General features: G+C 32.3%; 1 protein-coding gene across 1 annotated transcript; it reads right to left on the bottom strand.

The window, feature by feature from the left end:
- Nucleotides 1-892: 892 nt before the first annotated feature.
- Nucleotides 893-10,846, bottom strand: LOC114370866 (MADS-box protein AGL42-like). Its single transcript, XM_028328267.1, has 9 exons — nucleotides 10,580-10,846; nucleotides 10,168-10,228; nucleotides 9,850-10,034; nucleotides 7,049-7,127; nucleotides 2,790-2,851; nucleotides 2,511-2,610; nucleotides 2,353-2,394; nucleotides 2,179-2,220; nucleotides 893-1,144 (listed from the first exon to the last, which is right to left on the bottom strand). Exons 3-9 carry the CDS (start codon nucleotides 10,029-10,031, stop codon nucleotides 1,007-1,009), a joined length of 645 nt encoding a protein of 214 aa, XP_028184068.1. The 5' UTR covers nucleotides 10,032-10,034; nucleotides 10,168-10,228; nucleotides 10,580-10,846; the 3' UTR covers nucleotides 893-1,006.
- Between the last annotated feature and the right edge of the window lie 200 nt (nucleotides 10,847-11,046).

Below are 11,046 nucleotides of genomic sequence, written 5' to 3'. Positions count from 1 at the left end.
TTTTTGTCAAATCAACATTTAATTTTTTTTTCCTCCTTTTCTTCTCCTTTAACTATCTAACTCACCTTATATTTTAAAAATTTTTAAATCTCTATAAATATAAATATTATCTTAGCTCAAATTTTATGTAAAGTTTCTAATCAAGTTGTTCATGTTTTAACTAGAGTGTCTAGATTTTATACTAGTCAACATATCTTTGATTTCATTCAATCTTGTATTCAATCTATTATTATGAATGAAATATTATGAGTTTTCTTTTTGTCAAAAAAATTATAAATATAAATAGATACCTTTTTAGTCGTTATAAATATGGATCCATTTACTTTTACTTCATGTAATTGATGAGGTAGCGGTACATTCCATTTGGTGTGGTGTAGCGTAGACTAAACCGAGGAGTAACATGCATATGAACTTTCTTAAAGAAATTCTCTTGAATCCAGAAATAGGAATAGCTGGATCATCTTATAGGAACAATAGATAGCTTTGTTATGGAAACTAACAACTCGTGTTTTGCATGCGGTGTCTCATTTTCTCTACCAAAGTTTGGACCTGAACCAAAAAGCTCTGCAATGCAACTCATCTCAAGCCATTTTTAATCACAGGGATCAGAACTAATACAGATCACTAACGCTAACTAGCTTCAAATTTTTCGGTTATGAAGCTTTACACATCCCAAAGCTAGAGAGAGTGAGAGAGAATTAATGAACATTACTACGATTAAGTAAACAAAAAATATACAGATTTTGAATGATCAATGCTGAAAAGACTCCATTCTCAATTCATCACGGTGATACGTTTGGTCTTTTGCAATGTTCTTATTTATCTCAATTATTCAAACTAGCCCAGATTATAATAAAGAATTATATGAACATTTATTAATTGACATATGAGCTAGAGAAGGATACAGATTTATGAGATTTTACACTAAGGAAAGGATATATTTTGTGAGACAACATTGAGATTTGTCATATTGCAAAATGATTAGTAGATTAATATACACATATAATCAGCACTGCTGCTTTGGCAATCCAATAAATAGTTCTGTATCCACATCTAAACTCTGGCTACTTGAACAGTGGGGTTCTGCTTCTGCTTGTGTGTGTCTAGGCCATTGCTGCTGGGATGACTTTTCTGCCCTCTGCCACTGCCATCAAAAAGAAAAGCTTAGAAAGGTAGTGTCCCTTTCCACAAGTACAGATTCCATTTTCCCATTTTAGACAAAGTGATGAGCAGTTACGTAATGTAACCATTATTTGTCAGAGGATCATGCAGCTCTTATATTATTTTTATCACACCATGTAAGAGAAGGTGTACATGGGTTGAATGAAGAAGAATCCCAGAAATCTTTCGGAAAGGAGGATAATTGAAGCAAATCGTGTGTATAAGATGATCATGAGAATAAGAGAAACTTGTTTATTTTTAAGAAGTCAGGTTATTAAAAAAAGTAATGTCTTGAAAGAAAAATAGGACAGGTTTATTCTCTCTGAAGAGATGTTTGTAAGTAAGATGTGTTTGTGACATGTTACCAATATAAATAACAATACTTACAATTCTTCTGATTTGTTATACAACTGTTGGGGTCATGTTTTGATAAATTGAATAACTTGATGAATTTTGACATAATTCCAAAGATATAGATAAAGTAAAGGACTAGATTATAAATGAAGTAATCTCAATTAATTATACAAGGTCAGAATTAAATCTGAAAGATCAGGGACTGACAAGGAGTTATCACCAAATTTCATTAAAACAAGTATCTTATCATCGTTATAAGTCCCTATAATGGCCTGGTATTTAAGTAGTTACACTGCTAGAAATCTCTGTATTACGTGGGAATTCTCCTACGGATTTTACATAATAATTTGCAAGAAATAGGTTTTCTGCAAATTTTTCTGCCAAAAAAAATATGCAAGTAAAACCTTCGTGGATAACGGTTTCTGCCAATTTTAAAATCCATTTTTAAGGAATTTTTCACAACAAAAATATACCAGTTAACTACTACAACTTTCACACGGTAAGTCAAATTGCATGCCTCAGCTTATGATCACTTAACAAAACGTCATAAGTAAACCGTAATAAAAACTAAAATGGATCTGCTTATTATTTGTTTCTTGGAAGATAAAAGATCTGGGATAATTAACTATATGGGACAAAACCAGGGAAAAATCAGAATCTTACCATTGCACTTAATTTGGCATTCTCTTTGAGCAAGTTACTCTCCTAAATTCAGTGGGGAAAATGTGTCAGGCGTAAAGGATTTCAATAATACTAGTAAGCATCTCCATGTAAATAGCACTGAAGATAAGCTTTTCTCCAAAAAAAAAAAAAAAATCTGAAGATAAGCTAGGTTACCTGGGATCGTAGTTGATCAATCTGTTCCGTATATAGTTGAGTCTGAATAAACAAGATCAAAATCTCTCAATTTTATCTCTGCCTCATTAATTTAATTAGAAGGACTTGGACACTTAATTTTTGTTATCTCTACTCAGGTTGTTAGTGTTGTTACTTACTTTTCTCTGCCTGACTCTTTGCAAACTTATCTGCAGCTGCTCCTCAATTCCTTTGAGTTCATCATAAGAACAAGAACTCACGCTTTGTCCCAGAAGCTCCCTAGAAGAATATATTCAATTTCAAATAATGAAGCAAAAACTGTAGGTGCCAGCAGTGCAGCTCATTTCAGACAACAACTCAAATGTAAAATCAGCTATACATATAGCTCAAAGAGATGTTAAAAGAGCATTCATGAAATAAAGCAACTAATCTGGCAACAGCACTATAATCTCAGCTACCTTTTAGAATGTTCTAGAAGCTCAATCTTCTTTGCCAAGCTTGCGGAGTCTAACTTCAGTTGCTGCATGTAAAAGATGACAAAGATTAAGCTAGTAATATATCACTTACTATCACAAAAACAATAAAAATGCTAATAAATATCATTTGAAACATTATCAACACACGGTTACGTGTCAAGTATCAACTTATGACTGTCTGATTTGTCACTACGTCCAAAAAGCTGTAAACCACAAGCCATGCACTGACAGTACATGGAATGCAATTAAGGTGGATGGTTGGAAAGGGTTCATGGCTTGATGCTTTAGAGGAGAAACTAAAGCTTTTTAAAGATCATTTGAAAAGCTAAAATAAGAAGAGCTTTGAAGATGTTTCTACTATAACTACAGGGCGCGTTTGATGAGCTTAATTCATTGGATGCAGTGGTGGTTTTAGGAATGTTGCCTCCATTAGACCTAGATTGGATGAGGAACGTTACGGTAGAATTATGGCACTGGTTTAGCATAAAGGAAAGCCTAATTTCATAGAAGGTTGAGCGTTGTGGCTGAAAGAAGGCAATGCAAATGCAACCTTCTTCACATGTCTCAAGAATAGGCGCAGGCGGAAAATCAAATTTTAGCTCTTAAATCAGGCAACAATTGGTTTGAAGAGATGGATGAAATTCGAAGAACTGCCAAGGACCACTTTCAAAAGATCTACAGTAAATCAGTTATTGATTGCCCTACTGATGAATATCCCTTCTAGAATCTCAAATTCAGCATCAGTAATCAAAGAAATGGAGCCAAAAAGGTGAAAAAACATCAAAAAGGCAAAGAGAGAAATAGAAACGAGGTCACAATCAAAACTCAATTAATAAGTTTAGGAGTATTCGTCAAAATAAGAAACGAAAAATTCTAATCCAAAATCAAGAGAGAACTAACTCTCTTAGATAGCCTAATTCATCCAGAAGTTCCCACAATGAGTTAAAACATCCTATTTATACCTTTACTAACTAATTAGGCCCATGGCCCAACAAGCTAATTAAACTAAAAGCTAGAAGCTTAGGAAGACCCAACATTAAGGAGAGTCAATCCAAGCTAAGGTTCTAATTACCAAAATCATAGTAAAAATCACAAAATCCCAAATAAGGCACAATACAGAAATTACATAATTTCATAATCTACTGTTTGACTCTAATGTAACCTCAAGCCTCCTTTTTAGACCTTTATCACCTACACTTGATGGAGTTTAGTTCAGTCAATTGTCTCAAGTTGACAATGAGTTCATCATAACTCCTTTATCTTTTGAAGAGACCAAGGATGCGATATAGAGCTACGACGGGATTAAGAGCCAAAGACTAGGACACTCTTAAGGAAGAGGTATGTGCATTGGTTTGTGAATTTTATTGTCGTGCTAAGCTTCTAAAGGACATTTTATTTTTGTTTATCGCATCTATGCCTACATAGAATAGTCCATGATAACTGTTAAATAATAGTGAATTAATAGTGAAAAATCGGTCTAAAATTAATTTAGAATTAATTATTTAGCAATTATTTATGCTTTAATTTAGAAAGATTTAATTAATTTCGAATTTTGATTGCAGATGTGAAAAAGGGAGGTACAACAAGCAAAAAGGAGTAAAAATAAAGGAAAAAAAGAAGAAAATCAGAAAAAGCCCAAGCCCAAGTTTGCACCTATAAATAAGAGGGCCAGCCTAGGAAAAAAAACACCACCACAGAATCCCCTCTCCTAGGGGTTTCATTTACTCCCTTTCTTTCACCCCTCCTTTATGCCAAACCCCCTAGCTAGGGCCTAAAGCCAATAATGTATGGAGCATTTCAAGAGTTATCAATAAAAAGAGGAATTCCCTCCAGGTTCTTTATTTATTTACCGTTCTTTCTTTTTCCATCTTGTATCTCGGAACTTGTTTTCTGTTAGGGTTTAGTCCAATCGGGAGAGGGTAAAGCCTAATTAGGGGTAAGGAATGAATACTTGAATCTGTTTTAAGGGTTAGGCCACTCGGGAGAGGGTAACGCTTAAGAGAACACTAAAAGGAGGAAATTATCAGGTTATCTTTTAGAGGGTTTTTCTTCCAGTATCTTTTATCTGCTTTTCTTTCTTGCTTATTTTGCATCTCGGGCTTTGTTTTCTGTTAGTCTTTAGGCCACTCGGGAGAGGGTAAAGCCTAATTAGGGATAAGGAATGAATGCGTGAATCGGTTTTAAGGGTTAAGCCACTCGGGAGAGGGTAACGCTTAATAGAACAATTAAAGAAAGAAATCATTGGGTTAGCATGACTTAATGCCTCAATGCCCTTGCTTTAGCAAACATCTAGAATGTAATCTTAAAGCATCTTAGTTATTGAGTCTTTGCAAAGGACATTTGGAAGATAGGTAATTAAGGTAGGCTTGTCATCATGAGGGGCAAGTAGATGGATAGATGTGGGGCAGAATTAGTTCACTGTTATTGATAACAGACAAATCCTGAATCCATATATCTAGGCTGATTAGACTTGTTTGGTTTTAGCAATTTTATTTCTCCTTTATTTCAATTTTGTAGGAGTAGTTATCTTTATCATATCAGAATTTAAATATTTTATCTTCTATTTTGATCTTTCAATCTTTTATCTTCTAATTTTATCTTTAAATATCTTATCTTTTCTTTACTCTATCTTCTATCTTTCTTTATCTTTTATTTTAAATTCTTATCTCTTGCTTTTAAATTGAGTTTGCATTAATCTAAGTACAAACAAAGTCCCTTTGGATTCGACACTCGGACTTCCGAGAACTTTACTACTTCCGACGATTTGGTACACTTGCCAACGAGTTAACAGTCCACAACAGTCTCTAAATTTACACCAACTTCTTTTATTGATATTATTTATAAAATTATATGGAGGCTTCTCGTAACTACACTCCAACACATGTTGGGTTGACAATGTTAAACTTGTACATGACTTCCCTCATTTTTATCAAGTATCTTTTTATAAGGATGCCTGTGTGATCGCAATGGATCGGATGAGTGGATCAATAATACTTGGTGTTGGTTATGGAGGTGGATGAGAGGTCTATTTGTGTGGGAAAAGAGCTATTGGTAGATCCAGTAATATCTTGAGCTTTGCCTTACTGTGGGGCCACTCGATTTGGAAGAAGGATACGTATAGGAATATTATAGATAATTAAATCATCCTGTATATTCTTAAGCAGTCTCAACTGGTGTTAAGGAACTCACTTTTCAAAAAAAAAAATAGAAGAGTTTTGTTCTTCTCAAATTGCTTGCATTGTCTTGAAGGATTATTCTAGATAGGTTATTAACTCGTGATAATTTGTGTAAAAGAGAAGTATTGTCTCGTGTGTTTTATTTCTTCACTGAGGAAGATAGTCACCACCTTTGTTTGATCTATCTAGTGAAAAAACGAATTTGGAATGCAATCTATGCATGGCTGTTACTGGAGTTTTGCCTAGTGATATTTCTGCTCTTATGTCCATATTAGCTTTTTATCTAGAAGGAAAAAGATGTGTTCTATTTGACATCTTATTTGGCGTATTGTGATATGGTCTACCGACTGCCAGAATCATGAGTAATAATATTGTGTTTCAGGGTGCTTCCTTTCTTTTAACTTTTACATGGTACTCTAGAGTTCGTGTAGGTCAGATTGTAGACTTGATTCAAGGTCAAGTTGAGTTGGGTAGTGCTCATTCGTCCTTAATTTTCTGATTAGTGTATTGACTCTATAGCTTGTTTTTCTTTATCCTTATAATCTAGACTCGTAAGAATTTTGCATATGGGTTAGAGTATCCTGTATACTCTATTTCTTAATAATATTACTTTGCTTGCCAAAAAAAACAAATTAAAAACTAGAAAAAAAAACATTGACTGCCTAAATATCTATGGTTTTTTCTCGTACTTAAATTCATAGAATTTTCTTTGAAAGATCTAGAAATGGATGCTCTCCATCAAAATTTACTACCAATGTTTAACATTTTCTCTCAATAATAGTTATGAAAGATACCTGTAAAAAGTACTACTAAGAAAAATGGAGGAATACATATTCGAAAACATGAAAACTGGTTTACGAATGAAGTGCAAGTCAATTTTGGGATCAATATAAAAAAAAAATTAAACCCTAATAATGGAACTAAATTCTTCATGCATTTATCTCAATCTCCCATTTATTAAGCCATTCTTCGTGGGTCGGATCATTATGATTGGTACAAACAAAACATTAGAGTTATATACAATTTATTTGTGATTGTTCTAAATGTGTAAGATGAGAGTAAAACCTGGATATAATCGTCTCCAAACTTACTGGCAGGAACATCTTTGGTATGTTCACGGTATCGTTCCAAAATCTTTGTCATGCTGAAATATTTAAAACAAATTGTTGTTAAAATTAAGAATTTAATTAAAATATATTTATAGTGTAAATATTTTTAATACTATTATTTATTTATCAATTGTTATATATGATATAAGATTATTAATTCATTGTAATAATTTTTTTAAGTCATATTTAGATTGATTTTTTAGTTTATACTGAAAAAAATTTGCACTCATGAATCAAAATTATACTCTAAAATTAATATAGAGCTGTGTATATACAGTAAGTTTTAGCTAGTAAAACTCAATCAGCTGGCATATGTTCTCGATACCTAAGCTGTTAAAGTATTATGATAATAACTAGATATCTAATTAATTAGGCATGTGTTTATTTGTTTTCTGTTTTTCTTTTAAATTTTAATTGATAAGTTTTTATTCATAATATAAAAATGTCTCACTGCTTATACTTTAGCTCCTTTTTTAAAATTTCGAAGAAAAAAGGTAAAAACAGTAAAATTTTATTATTAATCAACATATCAGTTGAAAAGGAATATAAAAGCAAAACAAACATACCCTAAATGGCTCTTGAACTTTGTTTTCACACTTTTATTGTGTTAACATGCAGTCTATAAAAAATTTCAAAAAATACTTAAAAGCTAAAATTATTTAGAAGTAGGACAAATATCATTAATTAGCTCAGCAAAATTAGATTAAAGGATGTATGTATTTTCCATCTATACGTATAGAAATGGGAAAAAAAAAATCTTTGTATCAGTGTAGTTGGTTATCTAAGTGACTAAGTGCATAAGGGTTGGAATCTTTTCTACTTATAAACAAAAATTAGAAAAACAACTATGAAATTTCAGAACTTAAATCTCTACAAATAATCTCACAAAAAATTCTTCATAAATAAGATTCATCCTTAAAATTATATTAGATGACGAAGCCCGAAGGTAATAATTTAGCCACGCATATTGTCTACTCTACAGTGTACTGAAAATTAATTAACTTTTTGATTTGAGACATTTCAAAAGGAAAACAAAGATGTACGTACCCACATACAATTGATTAAGATGTATTCACAACTTTTTTTTTACAACAATAGCTGCAAGAGGATTTAACTTAAATCCTCATGCAACGTTATTCAATATAAATGCATCCATCCATCCTAATGTAAGAAAAAAATAAAACAGATACTAAGAATTTGATGACCAGCTTCCATTATAAAAAATAAAAAAAAGAATTTGAACTGTTATAAGTTTTTTTTTTACCAAACCTATTAGTATAAGTTATTAAGTTATAGGATTGACCACATTATTGATCTTGAATGAAATAAGGAGATGGCATTGCTATAGCCCAGTCTACAGGTGATGATGGGTGAAATAGTACATAACTGTTAAACCCTAGAATGGGAAAGTTTTCTGCTGTCTTTCAAAGCATCTATATATTGTGCCGTTCTCGTCACTTCTCATAATCCTACGTGTTAAATCAAATTGATCAATGCTAATGGCCCACACAGCACCATGATATTCAACACGGGAACAAAACCCACAGGTTTTCTCCTTATAAAAAAATATAACTTACTATTCGACCAGATTTTATTCGACACAAAAATTATGTATAATTGTTATATATTATATATATATATAGTCCCAAAACCAAGCTGTTGACATGTTAGAAAAATGGGGTAATTAAGAAATGTGTACGGAATTCTTATTAAAATAGAAAGAAATATGTACGGAATGCACGAAATAGAACTGTTCGTAAATACTAGGTAAAATCCCTCTTTCCAAGATGGGAAAAAAGTTATATTCTTCTCAACACTGCTTATTGGAAAAGGAAAACCACATACATAAACACATGCCTGCACACTGCACTTGATGAAAATGTCCACACCTTGTTCCACAAAAGCCAAAAACTTCCACGTCTCACGGTTCAAAAAAGTAGTAAGAATGAAGTTTCTTTAAGTAGTTAGATGTGAATTTAAGTTGAATGAAGTTGCTTTAACATTTAAATTTAAAGTGATTTTAGTACAAGAGATTATGTCAACAAATCGTCCTATAAGATACTGCATATCAAACTCTACATAGGTTCTAGTGATCTACATTAACTGTTTAAGGGGTAGTTGAAGCCTTCATCGATATCTGACATCTTAATTAACTAAGCTTTGAGAGAATTGGACTTGATAGATTGGTTTTATACTTTCATATCTATAACAACGCTAACTATTAATTGGAACAAACAACCAAAAATTGGAGTGCCAAGTTTTTGAACTACAAATTCAACCAGGCACTCGATCACTCTCGTGTATTCTGGAAGAAGAACATCACCAAAATAGACTTGTCATCACTTGAAAATATTGAAATGACTAATTGACTAGAATTCAAAAGGGTACCAAACCCAGTACAATGAATGACTAGTCTTTACAAATTAAGCAGGAAAATTATTGAATTTTTAGTATAGTGCCCATCATCGATACAACTTAGTCACAGATAGTAGTAGAAAATTTCACAAATATATGAAGTCACACAAACTCGTTTATTTTTTCTGCAGACTGCAACAAACCCAAAAAATGTAAGGTAGGGAAACAAATTAAATTAACAAAGTTTACCAACAGAACCAGCAAATTAAGCAACCCATCTACACTTTTTTTCCACATCAGTATCACAGGTACATAAATATCTCTGAGCAATCATAGCATATATCTATTGGATTACTATTTCTTAATTAAGCAGAAAAATTGGAATAGTGAAGGAAAACGTACTCAGAACTTGAGAACTCATAGAGCCTTCCGTTCTGTGAGAAGACTATCACAGCCACTTCTGCATCACAAAGAACGGATAACTCGTAAGCTTTCTTTAGAAGACCACTTCGACGCTTTGAAAACGTCACTTGACGGCTTGTTGTATCCTCAATCTTCTTCAATTGAACCTTTCCCCTCACCATCTCCTATATATACATATATAATCAAGAAGACATAAACCCCCCCAATAAAGAGGTTAAATTTCTAGTCAAGCCCTAGATGGAAGAACAAGATAAAATAAGAAAAACAAATCAGAAAGAGTAAGGAACAAAATATTACCAAAAATTAGCAAGAGACGTCTTCAAGAAGAATTTCCCTTTAATTTGTGTTCTTTCTAAAGCTGGAAAATGTAAGATTTTGAAACAAGAAAGAGTTAAAAGTTAAAGCCCACAATCTAACTCAGAATGATACTGTCTTGGAAATAATAGTCAATAGAAGAACATGAGTAAAAATGATTCAGTTTTATCAGAAATAATAATTATTGATCCGCGAGCTCCAAAATGGATCTTACAGAGAAATATTCGTTTTAGATTATTTTAGACATATTAAATAAATTAATGTGGTGGGAAATATTGACCTCCCAAAATGGTTAAAATTAAAGCATTCCAATCTGAGCATAGAAAAGTTAAATAAAAGAGCTCTGGCTTTCAGCATATATAGGTCGAGGAACATAGAGAAGAGCAAAACTTACCAAATATTTTGAGGTTAAAGTTAAAGAAGAGAAGAGAAAGTGTAGGGAGTGGTAGAAAGAAGTGGCAAATATTCCAGAAACCCTAGCTAGAAGGATCCCCACTTCCAGTAAAGTGGCATTTATGATAGCTGTTACTCAGACCACAGAAAAGGGTATTTCCTTATTCCATCCATTTTTGTCATCCTCCCAGAGAATCGATAGCCCAACAGTTGACTTGAAACCGAGATCAGAAAAAGAAATATGGAAAACGAATTTTCGTTGAGGGTTTCTTATCATCACCTAATTGTCTCTCTTGTTTTGGCAAAATAAAAGTAACTATTTAAGGCAAAAATTGTTTTTTTTTAAAAAAAAACTTCCTCCTTTGCTATTTGAATAAAAAGTTTAAGAATATGAAGAATAAAAATTTAGATATAGTATAGTATAATTAATACACTAAAAGAATGTTATATGATTAAAAAAATGTTAAA

This window comes from Glycine soja, chromosome 10, assembly GCF_004193775.1.
Source record: "Glycine soja cultivar W05 chromosome 10, ASM419377v2, whole genome shotgun sequence".
Classification (NCBI taxonomy): domain Eukaryota; kingdom Viridiplantae; phylum Streptophyta; class Magnoliopsida; order Fabales; family Fabaceae; genus Glycine; species Glycine soja.
This window is presented reverse-complemented; position numbering and strand designations above follow the sequence as displayed.